This window comes from Malus domestica, chromosome 15 (assembly GCF_042453785.1).
Source record: "Malus domestica chromosome 15, GDT2T_hap1".
In the NCBI taxonomy this organism is placed as follows: domain Eukaryota; kingdom Viridiplantae; phylum Streptophyta; class Magnoliopsida; order Rosales; family Rosaceae; genus Malus; species Malus domestica.
In genome coordinates this window covers 46,137,506-46,164,548 of record NC_091675.1, presented here as the reverse complement: position 1 = coordinate 46,164,548, position 27,043 = coordinate 46,137,506, and the positions used below count along the sequence as shown (strand labels likewise).

Here is a 27,043-nt window from a genome sequence, read left to right as displayed (position 1 = left end):
TAATTTAGAAAGGCCAATGGATGTTTAGGTGATTCCTTTAGGGTTCAGTGGTTTGATTATGATTTTATAAAGAATGGATTTTTATTTGCTGTTTATAAACTGTGATCGATGGATTTGTTTTATGATTATCACATATGTCAAATTATTGTTGCTCACACGAGCTTTGCAGCTTATTCGGGTTTTTGATTTGCCTAGTGCACCCCACGGTGTATGAGTACAAAGAGCTCTTGGGGTAGCGTACAAAGGTTAGAGAGCTTGGAGTGATTATGTTACCCTTATATATTTCCTTGTATTTCTTATAGACTTTCTTTTGGGAGCCTACTAGGTTAGCTTCGTTGCATAGTTGTATTTTGTGACAAATACCCAACAACCATGTAAATTTTGAAATTTCAGTGCAATATTTCTTGTTTATATTTCCTCGGATCCCCTACAGTTGAACATCACGCGTCAATCTTGAACGTATGTTAGGATCAGGGCATGACATGTTTTGTCGGTCTAAGTAGGTCAACGCACTTCACTCAACGTACTTCTTTCGTTAGGCAAACATTACTTGCCCAACAAAGTGCTATAATTCGTCATGCAAATGTTTCAGCTCCGACCTTTGTGCAACGAATTTTGGCCGATAGAAGTATGTCGGGCAAAACCTTAAACGACAAAAGAATTACGTCGAGGGAAGTGCGTTGACCAACTTAACCTTATAGTTGCGATATATTTGCAATGTGAGGGTGAGGCTCACTCTGCTTGATATATTTTGCTTAGACTTATAGTTGTGATTGGATTTTCTTAGCAACTTTTGTTTAAAAATAAAATAAAACTATTTTAAGCTCATGTATCACATAAGTACAAACTTTAATTAACGCATCATGCCACACACTAAGGGCTCATTTACGTAGCCATAATCAAAATAGGAGGAATTGGATTATGGAGGAATTGAATTGAGGAGAAATTGAAATGGAAAGGTATCATAATCAGATTCCTGTTAAAGCTGTTTACTTAAATGTTCAGGAATCAGAATAGAAATGAAACTGAGTTCATAGAAGTTGTTTACTAATTCAGTTGAATCGGAATAAGACTTAATGTGATTACTAAAATACCCTTTTTTGTTTTATTTTATTCTATGTATTTATTTTTAAAAACGTTTTAACTATTTATTTTTACTTATTTAGTTAAATTAAAGAATTAAATATCCACAATTGTGTAAAAACCAAATAAAGAACCTAGCCACATTCATCTTCCCTCCCCGCAAAATAAAAAATCCAGCCGCATTCATCTTCCCTCCCCACAGAAGAAAAAACCTAGAAACATGAGGAATTTGGCCCTTGACCTCAACGCTGCGATCGTCAAAGCGATGTCGCAGGAGGATGAGCCGACAAGCAAGAAGCACATCTGTGAGATACTGAAGTTGGCGTCATCGTCCGAAGCTACGTCCACACGTGCATGTTGGCGGTGTCCAAGCAGCTGGACCATCGCCTCCTGAACGACGATGATCCGGTGTTCGGGGACAAGATCTCATATGTGAATCGTAGATCTCCTGAACCTATCAAATTTCCGATTCCCTCACCCTACCAGATTTCAAGCTCGTGAGATTAATTTGTTGGGTTAAACAACATATTGATAGGAGGGCATAATAGGAAGAGCAAATGGATTCCCAATTCCCTCATCCTCCTGGAATTCAATTACCACATCGATGTAGGGAGTCCAATTCCTCCCATTCCAGGAATTGGATTCCACGTTTTGTGTGGGTCCCACACACTGTTGATTCCTCACAGTTTTAGTAAACACAAGTATGATTGGTAATCGAAATCGAATTCCTTACTTTCATTCCGATTCCGGGTTAGTAAACACGCCCTAAAATAGTAAGACAAATATGAAAGAATACTTCAGACATGTACTTGAATAGAACGATTTTACTGCATTGAAATCAGTAAAAAGTTACAACGATGAAGATAGATATGGTCCAAAGACATGACAATTAACAACTAGATTCAAACTCATAAGACAATTAATCAACAACAAACATCACTAATTAATCATTTCACTCTACGTTCTTGGTGACAGAAGCACCTGGTTGACCATTTTGTCAAAATTCACAAAAGACGATCCATCAGGACCACTAATGGCCTGCTTTGCCAACTTTTTCCATTCCAAGGCTTTCTTTCTCATCTGTTTGCCCTCCTCCCCGTCCATTAACTTTCTCACAAGCTCCTCCACATATTTTCTTTTCACATCACCTTCAATCTCCAACCCTATGCCCCAATCTTTGCAACTGAATCTGCAATTGGTTTGTTGTTCTGCAAAGAAGGGCCAACAAATCACTGGCACTCCACAGCACACGCTTTCAAGGGTAGAGTTCCATCCGCTGTGCATCAAAAACCCTCCGATAGCTGGGTGACTCAAAACTTGTTCCTGAGGACACCAACTTGCCAATAGGCTCCTATCTTTGGTCTCTTCAACAAACTCCGGAGGAACCACATCTGAATCCCCACCAACTAGGTCAGGCCTAATAACCCACAGAAAGGTCTTCCTACAATTTGCAAGTCCCCATGCAAACTCAATTAGCTGCTCACTTTTCATAACCGTGATGCTTCCAAAGTTGACATAAACCACAGAGTTGGGTTCTTTAGTGTCAAGCCACTCAAGGCACTCTGGTTCCTCATTCCATAGGTTTGATCCGATCAATTTCAACTCGTTATCTGCCGGAATCTGACCGATTTGTAGATTTAGAGGTCCGATGGAGTAAACAGGCGGAAGCAGAGTTGAAAGTGCATCTAAAACTTCACGTTCAAAGTCATGGAATGTGTTCAAAATAATAGCTGAAGCCTTTTTTGCTCGTTCTGTCTCGACCAGAAAAAAATCCAGCATTTGGTCATCGGGGTCTGTAGTTCTTATGAAGCTTGGAATGTCCTTCAATCGGATATCTTTCATGCCTGGTATGCAATCTATCATGGTATCTAAATACCCGTTTGTCAAATAGTTGGGATCTGCTAATCCAATGAAGAAAGTATGTTAACATTTATAATTCGAGGGTTTTAATGAAAAGCGCTCCTATAAACTTGTTTTAGTTATGCTACACTTATTACATTTTTTATACCACATTTTACCAACTATTTAATAAAGGTAGAGCCTGCAACAAACATGAGTTGCATCCATAATCCTAAAAAGCGCTCTAGGTGGCCGTCTAGGCACTAGGCATCGGTGCTATGTCGCGATTAACACCAATCGTTTATTAAATCGGTCAGTTTACTAGGTGGCGTAAGGTGGCCGCCTGAGAGGGCTAGATGGACGTGGGCGGTTTGGGCGGACGCCGGGCGGGCTAGGAAAAAAATCTATCTCGAGACCCATCCCCGAGACTAGCCGTCTCCCTCTCGATCTCCAAACAAAATCGAGCTAAACCGAAGAAGATTTTGAATGAATACGTCGGCCCCAATTTCCCAAGTAAGAGAGAGAGAGACAGGGGTGTAGAAGACGGATCTACAATTGCAGAAATTGTTGATGGCGACAGTGTTTAAGCTTTTAACAGCTATAAATTTGCAAACTAAATAATGTGTCACCAATAGGAAATGAGATTGTTTATCAATATTTAAGTAATAATCCAATTATCAATTTTTATGTCATTTAGTTTTCAAAATTTAGTCTATAAATTTAGTTTTCCTAGCTCTTTTGGTTTATTCGACAAATGCACTTACCTTTCTATCCTGATTCCTGACCAAAAAAGAGTTTTTTTTTTTTAATTTATTAATTTTATTTAACATTCTTCAAACTTGAAAGACTCATTTAATGTACCTAAATGTTAGTACCGAAATATATGTACTGAAATGTATTATTTTGAAGTAGTGTATTTAAATGTTAGTACTGAAATGTATTGTATTAAATTAATGTACACAAATATCTGTACTGAAATGTATGCACCAAAATGTTAGTACCGAAATGTATGTACCAGAATGTATTATATTGAATGCACCTAAATGTTTGTATCGAAATGTATGTACCGAAATGTGTGTACCTATATGTATGCATCAAAATGTATTATAATGAATTTAATGTACCTAAATGAAGAAGACAAAGTACATCAAAATTTATTGTATAACAAAAATTAGTTTATCTAAATGTTTACAACAAAATATATTACGATAAATAAAATGAAAATAAAAATTATAATGCTTATTATTAACACTCCACAAATTGTTGAATAAACCCTACATACTTAATACACCCCACATTTGCTTTTTCAACGAAAAATTATTATAATACACCCCACTTACTTCCCCATAATACCCCCACACCTCACATTCTCAATATACACCTTATATTTTTTACATGCACCCCATATTTTTTATCCACCCCACATTTCTCAAATCTTATAAAGTTTTTAATTTGGACAAAAAAATGCCGGCTGGAATTTTGACAAAAGATGCCATCTGGGATTTAAAGCATATGTGGGTTGTTTTCAATTCCACCATTAAAACCCATGTGATCTGCTTTTAATATTTGATGGTAATTTTAGGTGTTTAATTCTTCATGTAATCCCTGTGATCCCTAAAATATGAATACGAATATAGAAGCTTGAATAACGCAGCAAAAGCAAGATTAAATAATTATCGATGTCGTCAAAATTACTAAAACAATAAAGAATATGAAGTCTTACCTCATGTGAAGCTTCCGAAACATCGATTTCGTGTTTCATTCGTCAAAATTTTTTTTTCTCAATCAACATGTTTGTAATTTCATTGGTTAGGGTTTTTTTCAACAATGGAGGGTTGGAGAGATTTTAATAGTTGAAGAAGACAAATAATACATTAAAAGTGATTTGAGGTGTATTTAGAATTTTTTTTTAAACCTAATAAGTTCAAAATTGCCATTGTATAGTAGTGTAAATAAATCATTTAATATTAAATTTTAATGTGGGGTGCATTGAACATTTTGTTGGATACTAATATAAAAAGCCAAGTTATAATGAAATAAAATTAATACATTAAAATTAGGAAGAAAAAGAGAAATAATTAAAAACTCAAAATGTAATTAATAGATGAGGTTATTAATATATCAAGGGACTAAAATTATATTTTGATCTTACTCGTAATTTTAGTCCAAAAGTTATCTTTGCCAAAGATTAGAATGAAATTTTCTATTGACCAAAATATACCTTTAAGAGGAGTGAGACCCTTTTCGATGAGACGGTAAAACTGCATGTAGGCCAAGAAGCCACAAGCGCTTGTTGTCCAGAAAAGCACTTCGGGAATCCCTAGTTCCTGAGCTGCATCTAGAGTGAAACTCATGACACCATCGGAAACTACGCAACTCACAGGAGGCGAATCGGGCGAAGAGTTCACCTTGGACAAAAGCTCTCTAAAGTGAGGCAAGCATTTTTTCCTAGTGGAATGACACAAAGATGGTATGTCTTGGGTAACATTAGCATCAGTTGGAGGGAGTCCATCGGGGATGGTTTCGAACTGGAAGGAGGGAAGGCCATCGAGGGCGTTGGGACCTCGGGATTTAAGGAGGCGTTTGTGGTTGAACTCTGTGTAAACAAAGGTTATGTGAAAGCCTTTGAAGTGGAGGAGTTTGGCTACGTTGAGCATGGGGTTTATGTGACCTTGAGCTGGGAATGGTACGCAAACCGCATGCGGCTTTTCTGCCAAACTAGGCGAACTCATTTTTTTTTTAAAACAAAGCACAAAAGCAAATGGAAATGAATAAATGGTGTGGTGGTGGTGGGAAGAGAAGGGTCTAGGATATTTTTATACAATAAAATGTCGGTGTATAAATTACCTGACTAATTTGTCATGGACGTTATGATTGCAGTCCTTGTTCAACCCGATTGCTAGGATGAAACTTTATTATTCAAATATTTCCATCGTAGTTCAATATGGAGCAAAAAATAATTTCAAAAAGGAAAATTTTATTTGAACCCATCTAACCTTTTTTTACATCCAACTTATTCTTTACACTCACATTATTTTTTTATTAAACTATCAATATCTCTTTAAACCCAAATTTATCACCTAAACTATTCTCACAAACCCAATTCAATATGTAAATTTATCTTAACACCCATTTGAAAAATAAAAAACCAAAATCAAAACATTCTCTCCTTCCAACAGTTGCTTTCGATGGAGTCTTTATCACCCTCTATAGCGTTGCTCTCGATAAATCTTAGGTTGCTTTGCATGACCATATCAAACAAGCCTTCCCCTCTAAACTGCCCTTTTGTATTTAGGGTTTTTATCACAAATGGTTCCTAAAATTGACCCACCCCATCAAGATGGTCATTGAAATTGAAAATCAATCAATGTAGTCCCTGAAATTGGGTGTCGCAAATCAATGTAGTCCTTCCATCATAACTCCGTTAAAAATTCTGTTATGTGCTGATGTGGCAAGTGACGTGGCACACTTTATATTAAAAAAACTAATAAAATATTATTAAAAACTAAAAAAAATCATTTAATATTTTTTAAATGTTAAAATAATAATTAATTATTAAAAAAAAAAAAAACCATGTTTGTCAAACCCCACCCCACCCCCCAACCCGTCCCCTTCTCCCCCAGCCCCTGCAACCCGACGAAGAAGAAGAGGAAAAAGAAGAAAAAAAAAAAACCCTTCTCCCCCACCCCCATCAACCCGAAGAAGAAGAAAAAAAAACTCTTCTCCCCCTTCTCCCCCACCCCCTGCAACCCGAAGAAGAAGAGAGAGAAAAAAAAAAAACAAAAACCCTTCACCCCCTTCTCCCCCACCCCCTGCAACCCGAAGAAGAAGAAAAAAAAACCCTTCTCCCCCACCCCCTACAACTCGAAGAAGAGAAAAAAAAAAAACCCCTTTTCCCGCACCCCCTGCAACCCGAAGAAGAAGAAGAAGAGGAGAAAAAAAAAGAAGAAAAAAATATATATTAAATGATTTTTTTTTAGTTTTTAATAATATTTTTTTAGTTTTTTAATATAAAGTGTGCCACGTCATTTGCCACATCAGCACATAACAGAATTTTTAACGGAATTATGACGGAAGGACTACATTGATTTGCGACACCCAATTTCAGGGACTACATTGATTGATTTTTAATTTCAGGGACCATCTTGATGGGGTGGGTCAATTTCAGGGACCGTTTGTGATAAAAACCCTTGTATTTATTGTGGCTTCTCCAACTTACTCGCTAGTGTGTGCATATATTTGAGTTAAGGGTTCACTGTGTTTGTACATAAAGGCCTCATTGAGTTTGAGTTTTATCTAGCTGTTGTAACGTTCTTGGTAGGCTACAGAAACAACAGTAATGAACTTAAAGATTTTTTAATATCTTTTCGATTTATTAGTCTGCATAGATTTTATATGAGTTATATGTAGACTACGTTCAGATTCGGATGTCAAAGAAAGAAGTATTAAAAAATGATGAAACAAGTACACAAACGTAAATTGAAGAACCACATTTTCTTATAACATTATGAGTTTATGAACACTACATTAAGTTCAACAAAAAAAACTTCGATATCATGTAATTTCCAACTAATCGAGGAATTGACCACACAAAATTTTAACCTCGTCAGTTAATTAAAAGCATGTGATTATACTGTACTTAGTTTAAAATCATTACTGAGGGTCTAATCTCAAAACTCATCCAGGGAACAGAGTGTTAATTAAATTAAAGAGGTATTAGCCAATTTATTGAGTTTTTGGTCGCAATAGAACGTAACAGAAAAATTATGTGATGATTAGGGTTTGATTATTGGATATGAGTTTATTAATAAATATAATTTTTATTAATAATATCATCATGTACTTGATGGTAATTATGCAATAGGTTAATAAAGACATTTCACATTTAAAATTTAAGTTGGGTTTAGAAAGAGGTTATATAGGTTCAAATAAAATTTCCCTTTCAAAAATCTAGAAGATATCGCATGGACTTTTTCTGAAGAAGACAAGATTTCCCTCATTAAATAAACAGGGCACACAAATGTTCCCACGACCAGTTCAACGTCCCTAGAAGCTCGAACATCTACATATGACGTCACCAAGCTTCCTTGCTTGTGGCATGAAAAAGTCAAGGGCATTAAAGATAAGATTAATCATCAAATCCTACCTTTAATAAAATTCAGATTTAAGATCAACTCAAACAAGTAAGGAATCCTCATCAAAATCAGTCAAGGATACTTACCCCATCATCCCAAGATATTATCTCCTAGTTGATATCTTGGGAGTATTCTTACCTCATCCATCCTATGGATGACTCACCTTGGCCAATAGGAAGCCACCAAGTGTATGGCACACCTTTACCATGGTTGACCACCTCCCTATAAATACCTCATCTTTGCCATTTATTGGTAAGCTTGTGCTCCGTATACAGGCCCTAAGCACTAACTTTTTTCGAACATACTGACTTCGCATTGGAGATCCATTGGTCAAACACCTTTACCATGTGGGCGCATAAGGCTTTGCCCTTGATCAAAGCTGTTTATTGTTTTGTAGGTACAAAGTCGTCAAGATCAAAGAGGGTGGAATTTGCTACCACATCCAACATTTAAATGTTTGGATCATTTAGGTGATTTAACTCCCACATTTAATGATTTCATAGCCCACAAATTATGAAATTTATACAAGTTCAAATTGTATTTTTGAAATATGGTAATTACTGAAATATTACTCAATGTAAGGGAAATTTTATTTGAATCCATATAACCTCTTTTTACACCCAACTTACCCTCTACACCCATATTATTTTTAATTAAACTATCAATATCTCTTTAAACCCAAATTTACTACTTAAATTACCCTTGGAAACCCAATTATTCAATATATAGATCTATCTTTACACCCATTCAAAAATAAAAACTCAAAATTAATGTTCTACAACTTATTTATGGCGTACATAAAGCAATATCTCTCACATATTTGTCTCGTGCTTAATAGAGTTCAAAGATTTTGCACTCATGAGGTTGCGGTCCCTCTGTGGCTTTTCTAATTTCTTAACACAGCTTAACATTGTTAAGTCTTCTGTTATCTTCTGATGCGAAAATTAACTTAACACACAAATTAAACCCTCTTTTGACAATTGTAGTATATGTATAAGTAGGGATCGTTCTAGGCGGGGGATTAGGAGGGATTGCTAATTGATTCTAAACTGACTTAAAGACACAAAAACAAACTTAAAAACAATAGGATAGATTCAAAAGACTCAAAACTAGTTCACAAGACTCAAAATAAGATAAAAACACTCAAAACTGCCTAAAAACATCAACTAGGTAGTTTCTGAGACTAAACACAATTTTGGACGAAAATAAGGTTTGGGCTTGACTCAAAACACTTAGAACACAAACAAAACAAGTTTAAAACAATTTGAAACAAGAAAGTAAAGGGGGGGGGGGTTGTGTTTTGGATGAATTTAGAATAACAAAAAAAATCATAACTTAAAAATAGGTTTGAAAACAAATTTAGGAAATTAGATGGATGATGGGATAGCTAGAGGCTTTTTCCCCACACATGACATGTATGCAAACAACTCGATTTCCAGTTACTACTTCATTTAATTATGAATGACAATGCCCCAAATTAACCGTGACATCACTAGTTAACCCTTATATTTTCCTTGTTTTATTGGATTGGATGACATCATTCGACAACCCAAAACATTCTTCAAAAGTTCCCTACATGACATTATAATAGAGATACAATCAAAGATCATTACGTTTAATGAAAATCATAAGCATTGACAAAGCACTTGCAACTATGACATCTGTCACTCATGCTAGGAATTAAACTTAACGCGATCGTTTATAAGCGACCTCCACTACTTGTAAATATAAGTTTGTAACGATTATGTGAAACTTTCTTATATTCTAGCAACGGATTTATGCATGCCAATTAAGTGTCGACCCTTAATCAACAAATACAAATAAGTTATCAATCAAATAGTTAAGCTAATTGCATTCACGATTCAAGAACTCATAACTGGAATTTATCAAATCATATTGCACATGTAATCATGGTTTTGAAATCACCCCTAGCCAAGAGGGGTTTAGCCACTCATGTTCATAACAAAACGAAAGAAAATGAATTTAAACATCGTAAGTATAGAACGAATTACACCTCGAATGCTTTAACAATCAAGCTTGAACATCCAAGAGTTCTTCCTTCTTTCTTCACTCACGGCACAAGGTTTGGTGTAAGGTTTGGGTGGTGAGTTGTATGGAAGAATGGCTGAATGTGTTTGTGATGTAGTGTAGTGTTGAAATGGTGGTGAAATGATCTAACCAAATATGAACTCCATGGCTGTTACACACCCTTCCTTTTATAGAGGAAGTGAATGGCATTTGTATGAGAAAATGGAGTGGTGTGTGCAGCAATGATTCAATGAAGTGGTGCTGAAATGATTCAAATGTGAAAGTGAAGTAATGATGCACGGCATGGGAGGGTAAATGGAGTGGTGTGTGCAGCAATGATTCAATAGAGTGGTGCTGAAATGATTCATTGAAGGGGACATGGAATGGTGCTGCAATGAGTGCATGGAGTGGAGGTTAAAGTGATGAAATGGTGCATGAAATCTGAAATGATGGAGGGGACAATGAATGTGCACGACATGGGTGGAAAGGAGAACGAGTGGTGTATCAATGAGTGCAAGGAGTGGACAAGAATATTGTGCACATGGTAGACAAAGGAAAGGAAGTGGAAAGTTGCTGCAACAATTGAACATGGATGGCCTGCACGGCATGGGTGGATTTCTGCACTCTTTGCCTTGTGTTCCAGCTCACTTCCACATGTTCTAGCTGTTAGACAACTTTCACACACATGTTTTGCATCATTTCATCTTGCAAACGCCAACTTTTGGCCACTTTACACCTCTTCACACATGCACCTGCTGCTAGATACTTTTACACACATGCTATGCATCATTTCAGCTTGCAATTATGTTTGTAGTTGCTGGAAATGTGAATAGAACTTGTAAAGCAATCCAACAAATGGCATCTTTCACTTCTTTTCCTTTCAAATTGTTCCTTAAGTGTATGTATCTGCACACTTCCACACTTCAACTTCATTATTCAGATTTTTGCATATGTTGAAACCCTTTTTAAAACACCAAAAACGTCCATCCAACTTGCTCCATAAGCATGCAATCCATTTCAGCCCAAAATTGCTCCAAAATGCACCAAAATGCACTTTCTTGCCAACTTTGTTATTAGGACCTACAAACACACGAAAATAGCTTAAAATACAAAATTGACTAAGAAATAACAACATAAATGAACAAGAACAAGCTAACTAAGTCACATAAATATGCTTCTATCATCTTCTACTTGCAAAAACAATCTTAATTGCAACGGGAGTAACATAATCACTTAATCAAACTCATCGTATCTTATTGCAAAAACAATTTTAATTACGAAAAGAGTACACTGCAATTACCTCATAGCCACACCTAGAAATCACCACCTGCAAAAGAAACCCAAATAAGAATTAAAACCCAATAATCAAAGTGAACCTAAGACACATTGTTTATACAAAATTAGTTCTAACCTTAATCCCAAATTTGTTGAATCGACAATTAACATCAAAATCAGATGCTTGAATCAAAAGGAAACATGAATTTCCTCATGTTATTCAGTCTTTCCCACCAAAATCCAATCTATGACATATTTATCACTCTGATATACAAAGTCAAGGGCCTAGTGGATACTGGATATGATGTAGTACTCGTCACTCTGATATACAATTGAGTCGAGTTTAAATAATTGTGTTGCTAATATTCGATCCTTGCTCTTGCATTTGTCAAGTTCAAGCTTAATTTTTAATTAGAGCTAGGTATAAATTGCCCAACTACTTCGTAGAGGATTTTGTTGAGATTATATTGATTCATCCTTTAGTGGGAGGATTCAAAACTTTAAAATCACCACCATCGGTCAAAAAGAGTTTGTTTTATTGTATGAGAGTGTCTTAGTATTTTAGCTAGAATGGACGTAGGATAAAGATTGTGTGATGGTAGAGTTTGATGTGATGATAGGGTTTGATTATTAAGTGGGTTTATTGATAAATTTTAATTTTATTGTTAGTTTTATCTTGTACTTGATGCTAATTATGCAATAGGGTAAAAAAGATAATTCACATTTACAGTTTAAGTTTGGTGTAGAGAGAGGTTATGTGGGTTCAAATAAAATTTCCCATATTGTAACCATCATAGGGTGGCCCATTGGTTGAGATGAATTCTACACTTGTATTTCACACGACACATCTTGGGTTCAATTTATGTCGTTAGTGAATCAGACGATGGTGGCCAGAGGAAGGTTGAAATGCCTTTGTGAGTCTTATCGGATCCTAGAAGGGTGGACTATTGTGGCGAAGCCACCATTTGGTCCCCTTTAAAAAAAAAAAGAATAAGAGGGTAATATTGTTCTTCACATAGTTCTAGCAAAAAAAAAAAAAAAAAAAGAATGTACCCACATAATTGTTAATATGTTTTAAGAAATAACTATATATTGATATATTTTAAAACTATTACTATGGATACATCATAAAAAAAAATATGGGACAAATTATATTACAAATTATAGGTACAAATCAATTTTGAAATTATGAGTACAAATCAAAGTTTAAAAGAAATATGGGCATAAAAATAAATTATAATCATATGGTACGAATTATAGCTAAAAGAAGGAAGTTTAAGTTAATCACTGAAACTCCTCAGGGACGCTGTAACATTCCTTGGAACCTAAGGTCAATTTTGGAGAATATCAAATGGTTCGTTTCTGCCTTCTTAGAGGTTAGATGGGCTCATGTTTTTCAGGAAACAAACTTTGTGACGGATGCGCTTGCAATGATGGGGCATTGATGCGTAATATATAAGCACACAAATTAAACCCTCTTTTTGACAATTGTAGAATAGATGTAAGTAGGGTATCGTTCTAGGCCGGGGATTAGGAGGGATTGCTAATCTATTCTAAATTAATTTAAAAATATTAAACAAGACTCAAGGACACAAAACTAGGCTAAAAACTCTAATAACTCGAAACACACTAAGAATGACTCAAAATAATAAAAACAATCAAATTGGATACTAGGAACTGAAATGGACGGAATTGAATTAAAAGACTAACAACAATGAAAACTAACTAAATAATATAATTTAATAATGGGGGGTTTGGTTTTGATGAAAAGTAAATTAAACTTAAATAAATTACAGAATTGACAAAAGCATGAATTAAGGTGAAAGGATAGGTGACGGACTAGCTAGAGGGTTCTTCTCCACACATGACACATATGCAACCTAAATTGATTTTCAGTTGTTCTTTCAATAAATTGTAAATCTCAACACTTCAGATTAACCGTGAACATCACTTTTTTAATCTTCAAGTTTTCCTTAAGTTATTGAATTGGACGGGAAAACGCATACAACAATTCAAAACATTCTTCAAAAGTCCCCTACGTGAAAAGCACAATAGAGATACAATCAAAGATCATTAAACTTTGTGAAAACTATAAGCATTGACAAGGCATTCGTAACTATGAAAAGCATGATACTCTTGCCAAGAATTCACTTAACACGATTGTAGATAACAACCTTCACTACTTGTGAATATAAGTTCATAACGATTAGGTGAAATTCACTTATATTCTAGCATCAAATTCATGCATGTAAATTAAGTATGCATCCTTAAAAGACATACAAAAATAAGTTATCAATCAAGCAGTTAAGCAAATTAAATCACAACTCAGAAATCACAACTGAAGGTAATCAATTCATATTACAAATATATTCATGGTTTCGAATTAACCTCTAGCCAAAATAAATTTAGTTACACATTATTAAAACAGAAATAAAATATGAGTTTGGAAAGATTTAACCAAGAGAGAAAGAAGTGAAGCCTTGCTCTCTGCCCTCACTGTGCTTCCTTATTCTTGCTGTCCCGTACTCCCTGACCTCCTTCTTTCCCGCAGCTCCTCGCAAGTCTCCCCTTCTCACCTTAGTCTCTCACGTTTTTCTGGTTTTCCACGCTGCCCAAAGGCAGCTTTCCTCTCCTCCCCTCATTTTTCTGCGCCTGCTCTCTTTTATCCCGTTTTCTGCGCTACTTTGGGCAGCATCTTTTTATTATTTTTTTCCTTTTCCTCCTGGCAGCCTCGCTGCCCTCACTAACTTTTTGACTTTTCTTTTTCTTCTTGTTTCTGACCTATCCAGCTGCCAAAGCAGCTCCTCTGCCCGCCTTGTCCAGCTGCAAAGCAGCTTCCTTTTCTAACGCTGGCCTTCTTCTTTTCACGCCAGCTGCAAAGGCAGCTTTGCTTTCCTTATTATTCTCCTCTCAATGCTCTTTAAGACTTTCAGTATATAAACCCACTGACTGCCAACTCTGAATAAAGAGATCCTGCATGCAAATTTCACACAAACATGTCGAAAATGAGTTTTTCATTAAATTACTTTTCAGTTTATGTTTTTGGCTAGATAGGAAAGACGTTAATTACTCTATGTACTTATTTCCAACTTATTTTAATGGAATACAATCTTGACGAAGTTATTACATAAAATTTCACTTGTTCTATTTTTATTTTCTTTGCATAACAAATCCTATAAACACAAAAATAACGTAAATAGCTCAAAAATATAAGGAACTAACTAAGAAAAGACGAGTGAATTTGAAGTAAAAATATATATAAATATGATCCGATCAGGCATCAAGTTGGGAATCTGTATATTTGAGATACTGGTATACCTAATATTGCTTTTTTATTTGATTGTATGGGAGAGATTGTACTAGAGGCTTTTCTATCTAATTACATTTCCTTTCCCAACCAAAAAAAAAAAAGAAGAATATTTGTACAAATTTACAATATGGGTACAAATTATACAAATTAAATTAAAAATTGTAGGTACATATCAAAATATAAATTATGGGTACACGTTAAAGATTTTTAAGAATAGGGGCACAAAATAAAAAAATATGGGGGTACCAATTAAAAATAAAAATATGTGAAAACTACCACAAGAATATATTTAGAATTTATTAAATAAGTTTTTTAATTGATTTAAAAGTCCATAAATCGGATTGTTTAACTTTTACGGTTGATCACAAAATGTATTGGATAATGAAAGTCAGATTTGAAATCGTGAGTCGCTTCCATATTGGTCCATGCAATTTGCAATTTTTAATTTTTTGTGAACCGATTTGGAGCGACAAGGATGGTCTGCCTCCTTGTTTCCGTGCTCTCCCATACTTTTCTGTTTGTGTGGTCACGATTAAATCATATCAATATTTTATATTAATATTCATTTTTATCTTATTATCTCTATAAAAAATAATATAAAATATTGATTTGACTTAACCGTGATCACATATAACAGAAGGGCACGGGAGGGCACGAGAACAATCCTTGTGCGATTTGGAGCACATGCATAGTTGCATGTGTTTTCGATGATAAATTCCCTCCGCAATCGGTGTCTACATGTGTTTTCGATGATGAACCAAATCCAATGATTGGACACACCACTGACAGCTCTGTTAGCCGCCCAAATTCCCCTAGCTAGTTATCATCGATGGCTATGGCGGCGACTTTAGTGAATGAATTATTGGTTCATTTAATACTCAAGATTCATTTTTTTTTTAATTATAAATGTATTAAATTCAACAATTTAAGTCAAGTATAATGAAATTTTACGATGAAAAAATATTTAACGATTTAAAATTAAATCTAATAACTAAAATAATTAAAAAAAAATTGTACATTTCTCTCTTTCTTTTTCTTTCATTTTCATTTCTCTCAAACTTCTTTCTTTTCAATATATACATATATATTTAAACTTTTATATTTACACACGCATAGTTATTAAATAATTAGTCAAAATACCAAATCCTGACAGAAAAAGAAAAAATATCACAAAAGCAGACGTACGATTAATACGTAAACCTACTTGTAGTTGGACACATGCACAGTTGTTTGTGATATGATCTTGGTCGGTATGGTCTTATCCTTTTTTTTGAGAACTCTGGTCGTTATGGTCTTATCTTTAGACTTTAATTCTCCCTTGCAAGTTGCAACGAACTTTTATTAATCATGACTAAGGTTTAAAATATCGATGATATCGAAAATATCGGTAGTCTAAAAACACAGAAATTTCGATAGAAATATCGAGATATTATCGATATCGATAAAAATTGAATAATAATCACGGAAATTGTAAGAAAAACTTGGAAATTTTTATTGAAACTTTGCAGGATGTTTATTTAGTCAATTATCCATTAGTTTATCACAAAAAATTGGAAGGAAATGCATTGTATAATGGATTTAACTGATTTAAGTTGATTATATAACGAGCTAACAAACATTGTGAGTGTAGAAAATATGTAATAATTAATGAAAAAAGTTTAAACACACCATAATCATTTATATATAATGAATTAGTACAACATTTTGAACCTCATAGGATCTCTCTACATTGCATATATAATGAATTGTACTAATTCATTATATATTTTACACTTTATACATTGCATGGTAGATTGTTACACCCACCCCCAATTTAAATTGTATTTTCACTAAGTTTGAGTTTATTTTACTTTTAAAATTGTTTTTGAGTCTTAATAGGTGTGCCACGGGGCCCACATTTGTTTGTTGTTCCCTGGGTCCAAGCTTATCTCTCTCTCGCTCTTCTTTTTCCCTCCCTCACACTCTTTTCCTTTTCCTCTTCTTCCCCGAGTCTCTCTGTATTCTTTCATCTTCCCGTCGAACACACACACACACCCAATCACCGCACACCTTTCGTAGTACTCCATCAACGGCATCATTATCACCATCTAAACCTCATCTTTCTCTCCATTTTTTCGGTGCAGCTAGGATAGTGGAACCCAGGAACTCTCCGGCTAGTTCTCTTGATCCTTCTCCAGTTAGGTAACCTTCGGGTTACCTCAATTCATCTTGGATGTTGTGTGGTTGAGATATACGAAGTTTTATCTCGTTTTTTAACAAGGTTTTAGAACGAGATTGACCCGGGGAAGGCACACCCAGCTCCGGCGAGGCCGTGAGTGTCGAGGAACATTTCGAACACCTCCAACCGTTTCATGGCAAACAGAAGGAATACAAACATTCCTCTTGTCTTGTGTTTCATTTTGATACCTAGATCGGAGTCTAGGGTGCTCTTTTACAGTTAGCCGGAGCTGTAGAAGCTCCGGCGTTCTTCTCCGATTCGCACCAATCCTAAAATATCGTGATATTATCGATAATATCTCGATATATTAACGATAGTTAAGTGGATAAGTGGATAAGTATAAAAATATCGCCCTCTCACAAAAACGATATTATCGGCTAAATATCGCCGATAATATCGATATTTTAGACCATGATCATGACATACTCATCCAATTATTAGTGGAACCATACTATACCAATTTCGTGATTCGATTCAATAACATTTAAATTATAATTTAATATTTTAATTTCTCTTTCAACTTTTGGAAACAAAACACACTTCATATTTTCGAAACAACCTATTTTCTAGCAAAGATATGAAATGACTCTCTTTTCAGAGTGGATTCAAGGGAATATATGTGAATTAATCCAACCAAAATGCGGACCAATAAATACTTATGGTTTTGGTTGATGAATCGACAAACTGGTCACATGTTTGTCCACAAACGTTGTTGCTAAACCTCCTAGCCGATTTTAAAGGTTCACCACCATACTTATCCCATAAAGTCCGGGAGACTGGATAATGCCGGAGAGTTTATATCGACAGTTTTTGATTAAGTATTGCATGTCTTTTGGATTTATAATTGAACATCGAATTCCCATGTTCACCCCAAATAGCCTCGCCTAGTGATCATAAAGCGCAATTTAAATGATCGCTCGGACTTTGGTGAATGTACCAATTTTTTGTTTCTACTTAGGGCTATGCAATCTTGTACACAATTATGTTGGTCCGCCTTGAGGCCCATTGCCACCCAACCATTTCGACATTACAGTTGGTTACTGGGCACGAACCTGACGTTTTTGTATATACACATTTGGGTGTGCATTCCATGTGCCAAGTTGTGCTGTTGCAATGTACCAACATGGGTCCTCAAAGAAGGATGTGAATCTTTGTCGATCATGATTCTCCTTCACACTAGCTCTCTCATAGCCCTTGTAAGTGATCTCTTTACCATTCATTTGCGGAGTCACTTCAATGAGATAGTCTTCCTGCCGTTAGGTGGAGATAAGAACGACAACGTTCCTGTAGAACGTCGCGAAGTTGCGTGGACGTTGCCTACTATGTCTCATCTCGATCTCCGTACCACACAAGTGTGATAAGCAAGTGTGATGTATTCTAGCTTTCAAAATGTTGCTCCAAACGCATTCCTCTGATTTAGCTAAAGTGACGAGATCATATACCATTTGCAGACATGCTTGTAAGGATATACGTACTTAACAGACGTTGAGTCAACATCCCTGAAGGGTGTGCCGCCCCTATTGGACAATTTGGATGCCCTTGTTGGAAGGTCCAGTGGAAGGTCCAGTGGAAGGTCCAGTACACTGGCGGATAGCCAATCAATCTGTCTTGGCCAGGAGCACGACATATATCTCGGTTTGTAGGATTCACTTCCCTATAAGCGGAAAACACGGCACAACAATGAATCCATACTTGATCGTTGTCTCAAATCATTTTCATCTCATGAGATTAATCCGGATTACTCCCAAGACTTGAAGTTCTTGGTCCAGTATACTAGTCTGGATGAGAAAATGGAATTGAAATGAGATTGTCATCGATGATGTTTTCACTTATATGGTAGCTATCGACATAAATGAAAAGCGACAATATCGAACCGTGTTTCGTTGATTAAGTGACAACGTAAAATTGATTGGACAACCGAAATTACAAACTAGGTCAAATTCCGTAACAAAGTATGTTTTGGACTTATCGTTCCAACACTGCCCAAGGTAACCCTGTTGTGTTACATATGGGAAAGGAAACATAATGGGATGAATGAAACAGTGCGATATGATGCATGCTTTATGATGCAAGGTTTCTCTCAAACATCCTGTGATTGATATCAACATTATGGAATGTGGTTAGTGTTTTCTCCATGGCGATATAAATATGGAGATTTACATGTAAGTTCTCGAAGAATTACATGGACTAGTTCAAATAGTTCCAAACCACGGAACACCCTCTCAGCTCGTTTGAGGCGTTCACTTACGGATTGAAGTAATCTGATGGATGTGGTATACTCGTCTAAGTGATTATTTGCTCAATTAGGGATATAAATGAATACCCTTGCATGCTAAACTATGAAGTTTTATTCCGAATTGCTAGAGTTACAGTTTATGTTAATGACATGCATCTCACTAAGACTCTAGAAGAGCTTGAGAAAACTACCTCGCACCTAAAGGTGGAATTTGAGATGAAGGATCTTGGGAAAACTCGTTTATGCCTTGACCTGAAGTTGAAGCATTGTTCTGACTCTACTTTGGTCTACCAGTCGAACTACACCCCGAAGGTGTTACTTTTGAGTATACTTGTGATTGTCCATACGTTATATGCAAATGAGACCCTTGAAGAGGTTATAAAATCCGAAATTCCATATCTAAGTTCCACTTTGTGCTTTGTTGTACTTAACTCATTACATTAGATAGGACATCTTCTTCGCTGTTAATCTATCGGTAAAGATGCAGCACCGCGTCTACACGGAAACACTGAATTAGTATTAAAGACGTACCCTAAAGGTACTACGAATTTGGGCAAATCCCAACACATCTTGAACGGATTCGATCCCTGATCCTCGGAATGATGCTTGCCTTGTTTGTTATGCTGACGCTGGTTAGTTATCAAACTCGCACAAGGCAAAATCCTCGAATGGTTATGTCTTTACTGATAAGGGATATCGTAATATCTTAGAAGTCCACGATATGACCTTAGTTACGAAATCTTCGAATCGTTCCAAGATTCACCTCACTTCACTATGCCACACGTGAGACATGGTTAGGAGTTCTTATTGAGCATATTCAAAGTACTTGCTGTTTTCATCCATTGTTAAGTCCCAACGATGATCTATGAAGACTATGCCGCATGTATCAACCCGACCAAGACATGATACATCAACGAAGTCAACACCAAGACATATTGCATCTACATCACATCAGAAAAGCATCAGGCGATTGAAGTCATGCAAGCCGATCCCAGGCAACCTTGCCGACCTCTACACGATGTCACTGCTAAAGTCAACCTTCCAGAAGCTTGTCCAATGAATTGGTATGCCTAACTATTCAAAACAATGCTTGTAGTTCTCATTTAGAACTTTTTTTCAAACTTAAGGGGAGTATCCAGAAGTATACTCACTTGATCTTAATGTACTCCTTTTCTCTACGATTAGGAGTATTTTTCCCACTGAGTTTTTGCTACCTAACTAGGTTTTAATGAGGCACCCATCCTGAGCTAATCATACCCTTGTGAGCTCTTCTACTTGCATCCATAAGATCTATAGTTTTGATTTAATGCAACTTCTCACTTTTCTCCTTAGTCTATGGGTTTTTCTCCCACCTTGGGTTTTACCATAGCAAGGTTTTGTGAGTTTTACCTTTTTATGCATTCTTCCGTTAATTTGAGACTCGTGTTCGCTTATTGTGCCGACGACTTCATCAACTATACTTACTTCATCGCTGAAGACCTGATGCGCCATTTACTTGAGTATTTACACACTAAAAGGGAGTGTTGCAGTCCTATTAGATTAGGAATGTGATTGTGTAAATCCTAGTGCATCTAGGGATATCTTTGAATATTCCCTTTAGTAGTTAATATCCTTTTAGAGTTGTAATCCTAAAAGGGTAAGGAATTAACCTTCCCCACCACTATAAATAAAGGCACAATGGGGCGGAATAGAACACATCTCACAATTACACATCTCTCTCTTCTCTCTCTATGCCACACCCTCTCTCTCTTTCTGATCTCCATAATTGTTCAATAAATCATGCCTACAACAATTATCAAGTTATCCATATACATACCAAATTTTTAAGTCATATTGTTATGGAAACTAAAACTTTTTTTTTAATTTTTATGTTTCATTTGGAAGTGAAACGGTCTATTCAATATCAAAACCACTTGTTTATAGTGTAAAAGCATCTATTTGGTTGCTTGCCAAATATCAAACCGCTTCTTTATAAAAGTATTATCAGGTAAAAGCTCTTTCTAGTGCTTGAAGTGATTTCCTAGTTTTCTCAAATTTATGATTCCCTTGTTTTTAAAAATTTATTTGGTTTAGGGATTGGATCATACCAAGTCACATGCACTGAATTCCATCAGAACATAAAGTTAAGTGTGTTTGAGAAAGTGTAATACTAAGACTCGTGACCTCTTAAGAAATCTTCATGTAGCATCCCTCTGCTTTATAGTTTGAGGGATGATGGTGCTCCACTGAGCCATGTGGTGAATCATATTAGATATTGGCTATGTTCATTTATGACTCACGTGTTTGTCATCCTCGTCACCAATATGACAACATAGAGACTAGCTAATTTGGCTTTAGAGCAAGTCCAGCATGGTTAAACGCCAAGGGGACCGGTTGCTCTAACAACCCAAATCGCCAGCCTAAGCAACTCCAACCCATTCGGGCTATTGGATTGAGAGGGAGCTCGAGGGAGAGCTTAGGGGAAAATCCAAGGCTCAAGTGCCTGAGGAGGGAGATAATGCAAGGCTGACGTAGGCATGACGTTAGCCACGTTATTAAAAAATTTGCATCAGGCGCGTGCAACACAAGCGCGTGTGGGGGCGCATCACTGACAGGATTTGCAAGCGATGGGTTCCGCACTGGATAGGCTTTTTGTAGCCATTGCTGGATGCAACTTGACACCCTCTCGATCGTTAAATTTCAACGGCTATTTTTTCTAGACTATTCGATTTCCAATAGTAAAAAAAATTTCAAAACTCCCCTAACAGCTAAATGATGTGGCACGATCTTAGCCCTTCGAATCCAAATGAACGGTTCAAGTTTTTTGGCTTTAAAATTAAAAAAAAAAAGAAAAAAAAATCTGATATGTTACCGTTATGCCACGTGTCACAATCTAGAGGGTTGGATTTCAAATTTTGTGTAATCCAATGGTACAAATTAATTAAGTTAATAAAAAATTTAATTTTTTTTAATTATTTTATTTTTCTATAAATACCTTATCATTATCTTCCACCTTACACCACACTTTCATATTTTCTCAAATACTTTCAACCACATTCCAATTTTTCTCTCAAAGTTTCTATATACTTATGTTTCCAAACAAAGGGCCATGCTGGTACAAATTGGATGCGTATTAAAGATGTTGCATTGTGTTCTAACTCAGTTGAAGTTACTCATGATCCGACTACGGGTAATGAGATGCAGTTGCGAGAAATGTGGAGCAATATTCATTTTCTTTTTCTTGAGAAAATTGGTGGCAAAAGAACGGAACAATCATTCTCTAGTCGTTGGAGAATACTTAGCCAATTGTTTACTCATTGGAGAAATGCCTTGGCACAATCTAGTACTAATATTCGAAGTAAGGGAAATTACGCAAATCAGGTAACAATATATTATTTATTTGTTTGTACTATACCCAAATTTACATTAGCTACCTTGATTATAATTTTTTCTTCTCCCACATTTTGTAGGCACTTTAAGCACAAACTTGGTACAATGCCAAAAACAAAAACAAATCATTCAACCGGTGCGAATGTTGGAAATTGTAGACATGTAAATTTCGTAGCATACAAATGATACATCACAAAGCTCGACGTGGTATATGACTCATCATAAATGGACAAGTCATCAATGACATGTGGCACAAGTCAAGCAAAAGAAGTAGAAAACTTCCCCAAAATGCGGCAAAAGGGAGAAATCTCCCTTAAATTCGGCAAAATGGCCCAAATTGATCCTAAAACCGGAAAGAAAGTTAAAGTATCTTCATAAAACAAGCAAGAATTGAAGATTGCTTACAAAATAGGCAACAAGGGCTCTTAAATTCGGCCAAGCAAGGGAATTAAGACACAAAACATGCCTAAATTCTCCCATGGATGAATTAGGACATAAATCAAAGCCAAATCCATCCAAAGGCAAGCTTTGAAAAGCCTATAAATAGAAGGTCCTCATACAAGCATAGAGGTCGAAAAAAATCTTTATACAGAAGAACCTCTGCCAAACCTTAAAGTAAATACGCTGCCGAAGCTCTCTTCGAAGAACAATCAACCAAAGCCAAAGCTTTATTTCGACCAAAGTTGAAGCACTTCCTTGACGAATCAACAAGCATTCGTGCATATTCCTTTAGGACTTTGTTGCAAGCTTATAAACTTGTAGCAACGTTCATTTTAAGATCAAGTCACCAAGACCCTTGAAGCAACGAAATCCCGCATCAAACACTACTTTTGCTTCACCCTTGAAGTGAAGATCATCCACGCGTTGTTCTTAAGCTCAAAACTTTGAAGTAATCGTTCAACCATTCGTTCGAGATCAAGTTATCGTGACATTTGGATCAACAACCTACACATCTACATCAAATTTGAAGATTGAATTAGAGGAAAATTATAAACAAAGATTGTAACCTACAAATTCAAATTAATACAAATCTACTTTGTACACGTGTTCTCATTTCATTCGATACAAAATTTTCGTGTTTACAAATTTGGCATGCTTATTGGGACATCTCTGCCTCTCATCTCTGTCTTCAAATCCGCAAAAAGCACAAATGGCATCAAGAAAGGATCAAGTTATTCCTGCTACCAACGCAAATAACAAGGGCATCATTGCCACAAGTGGTGGCACTTTAGGCATCACAACCTGAAGCAGGGCAAAAACTCTCTCTGTTGTGCCTTCCGCCCCTTCATCAACTCTGCTGAAGGAGCAAGAGAACCCAATGCATGAATATGTGATCACCCTGGCCTCGCTAAGGGTGCCATGGAAAGAAAGTCTGAGGAAGTACTTTGAGTTTTTGACTTTTGACGCCAACTTAAGCAACCCGTGTCCTGTAGCCATGAAAATCATGACTACTAGCGCGACTTCCATCGAGGAGCAGTTGGCTTAAATGAGTGAAGCAATTGCAAGGTTGATAAAGATCGTGGAAGATAATGACTGTGAAACAGTTGTCAACCGTATGGAGGTGCAGCACGACAACAAAGCTGACTTGAAAGTTGATCCAACAAAGGAGGAAACAGACAAAAAGGAAGAACCTCTGGTGAAGAAAGCAGAAGAGAAGCTGGACCAAGCAACAACGCTCATAGGATTTCTAGCACCATCAAGGCGCAGTCCAAGGAAGCCTGCATGACTCTGTGCATTACTCAAAGCCCTACTCTAAAAAGATTGACGCCTTGAGGATGCCAAAGGGTTATTAGCCGCCAAAGTTCATGCAATTCGATAGAAAGGGCAATCCTAAACAACATATTGCCTATTTCATCAAAACTTGCAATAAACGCTAGGACAGAGGGAAACTACCTTGTCAAGTAGTTTGTGCGCTCGCTGAAAGGTAATTCCTTAAATGCTTTTACAACACCTGCTGCACAGTAAGCATACTGGAGTTGACGAGTACAAAGCAATGGAAGGATGAATCTATCGTCGACTACATCAACATATGGCATTCATTAAGTCTGGATTGCAAGGATCGGCTTACTGAAATCTCCGTTATTGAGATGTGCATTTAAGGCATACATTGGGGGCTACACTATATCCTTAAAGGCATAAAGCCAAGGACATTTGAGGAACTGGTGACTCGTTCCCACGACATTGAGCTGAGTATCACCAACCATGGGAAAAAAAAGCCAATCCCTGACTTAAAAAAGAACAAGGTGTTCGCTCCGAAGGTGGATAAGACTCGGAAGAAGCTCGCCAAGGAAGCTTTTGCTGTCAACACAACCCTTATCAAGACCTCCCATGTGCCCGTCAAGATCTCTTCCAAGAACAAAGCGAAGGAGATAAAGAGAGGTGAGTCTTCTCGCACCTAAGATCGGTACGAAAACACCTTGAGGGAGCTGGAGCAAAAGACGTACCCTTTTCTGGATCTGATGTTGTCATAATGCTAGACGACCTGTTAGAAAAGAAAGTGATCAAGCTGCCGGAATGCAAGCGTCTTGAAGAGATGAATGGCGTTAATGATCCTACGCACTGCAATTACCATCATATCGTGAGCCATTTTATTGACAATTGCTTCGTCCTTAAAGAGCTCATAATGAAGCTGGCACAACAAGGGCAAATCAAGCTTGACCTTGAAGACACAGCCGTAACATACACTATTGCAATTGTGTTTGGATCATTCGATCCCGTGCCTCTCCAAGTAACGTATGCTTACTCAAGCTACATGACACCATCTACACAGTTATCGCTGGAGGCAAATGACCAAAATGCACTTACCGACGATGAAGAAGGATGGACATTGGTAACCTACAAAAAGACAAGGAAGCTAAGACCCCAAGCTGCAAAGCCAATGGTGGAACAAGGGAGAAAGCACTGCCGCCGCAATAATAGGAAGCCTAAAAGAAACATAAGAGCTGTTAAGCCAACGTACGCTTGGGAACTTATGGAGCATGAGCCGCGCAATCATGTCTCCTTGTACAGGTACTTCCCAAAAGATTTCTTCCAACAGTGCATTACCGCTGCCTGTTATATGGTTGAAGTAGAGATAGAAAAGCCTTCAAAAGGCAAAGTTATCGTCATCAAGGAAGAGAAAACTCTTACGCTTGAAGAAAGCCTGGCGTTATACTTTAGCATGGAAGAGGCGCTGCAATTGCCCAAAGAGATGTGATGAGCACTAATAGCAATCTTGGCGAGTCCCGACGTCCACGAAGAGCAAGAAAGCATGGATGAAAGCTTGAAGCTTCAACCACATGAATATGCCACATGCTGTGCTGCCCATGATGCAATCAACTTTATTGACGAAGACCTGTTGTTGGTATCAAAGCCTCACAACCGCCATTTTTTTTTCTCTGGGTACATAAAGGAGCACAAAATCAACCACATGCTTGTGGATGGAGGATCAGCCATAAACATCATGCCAAAGTCAACAATGACTACAATCGGCATCAAGGTGGATGAACTATTCCGGAGCCGCCTTCTAATCTAAGGTTTTAACTAAGGAGGACAAATAGGGATATGCATGGTTCGCGTGGAGATGACTATTGGTGAACTCAAATCAAGCAAGCTATTCCATATGATTGATACGAGAACTTCCTATAGCTTGCTCTTAGGAGGGCATTGGATCCATAAGAATGGGGTAGTGCCATCCACCCTCCACCAATGCCTAAAGTTCTATCGAGAAAGAGTGAAGGTGATACAAGGCGACACCAAGCCATTCACCGAAGCTGACACTTCGCAGATGCCAAGTTCTACATGGATGAAGAAATGGTGCCTGAAGCTCTTAAAAAAAAAATCAAATCCACAGGCAAAGCCGCACTTAAGAAACAAGAGTGGCAAGCCGTGCCCAAGAAACGAGAATAGGAAGCCGTGCCATTTTCAAGCAAAGATGACAATGAGCTTGCTAAGCCCATAAAAATCAAAGGGAGTGTGACGCCCTTGAAAGGACCAAACACACTTTCTTCTAATTCATCCCAATGTCGAGAAGAAAGAATGGGCAATCCCTGTTCAAAATTGAAACAAGCAAAGCCAACACACAACTGCATAAAGACGATGTAAAACTGCTCAAGACAAGCGTAATTTTACCTCTAACACAGCTAGGCCACACTAAAATTTCAAAACCACCGCAAGGCTTCATAAAACCCTTGCCAAAGGGGGTGGAACCGAGTGCTCTTCTAACCAAGAGGACCAAAGAAGGTTTTGACCTAAATGCTTGCAAACTAATGTCAAAGGTTGGGTACGATTTCACCTCTTCTTCAAATCTTGGAGGAGAGGTGTCAAACACCGTCAATGACAAAGAATGTGACCTCACCAAGACTCAGAAGAAGTTGAAGTAGCTTGGTTACGGAGTTGACAACAACAAAGCTGGACTTGGATTCACACCAAATACTCTCGTGAAGATTTCAAGAAAAGCAAAAAACGTTAGCGCTCAACACATCAGCGTGAGCATTGAACAAAGTCAAGAGGAGCCTAAACTCGCCCTTCGAACATCAGTCTTTGATAGGCTGAACCATTTAAAACCCAGA

At 36.9% G+C, this 27,043-nt stretch overlaps 1 protein-coding gene across 1 annotated transcript; it reads right to left on the bottom strand.

The window, feature by feature from the left end:
* Window positions 1-1,887: 1,887 nt before the first annotated feature.
* Window positions 1,888-5,746, bottom strand: LOC103453698 ((R)-mandelonitrile beta-glucosyltransferase-like). The gene is made up of 2 exons (XM_029095310.2): window positions 5,144-5,746; window positions 1,888-2,981 (listed from the first exon to the last, which is right to left on the bottom strand). The coding sequence occupies exons 1-2, from the start codon at window positions 5,652-5,654 to the stop codon at window positions 2,041-2,043; spliced, it is 1,452 nt and encodes a 483-aa protein (XP_028951143.1). The 5' UTR covers window positions 5,655-5,746; the 3' UTR covers window positions 1,888-2,040.
* Window positions 5,747-27,043: the final 21,297 nt, after the last annotated feature.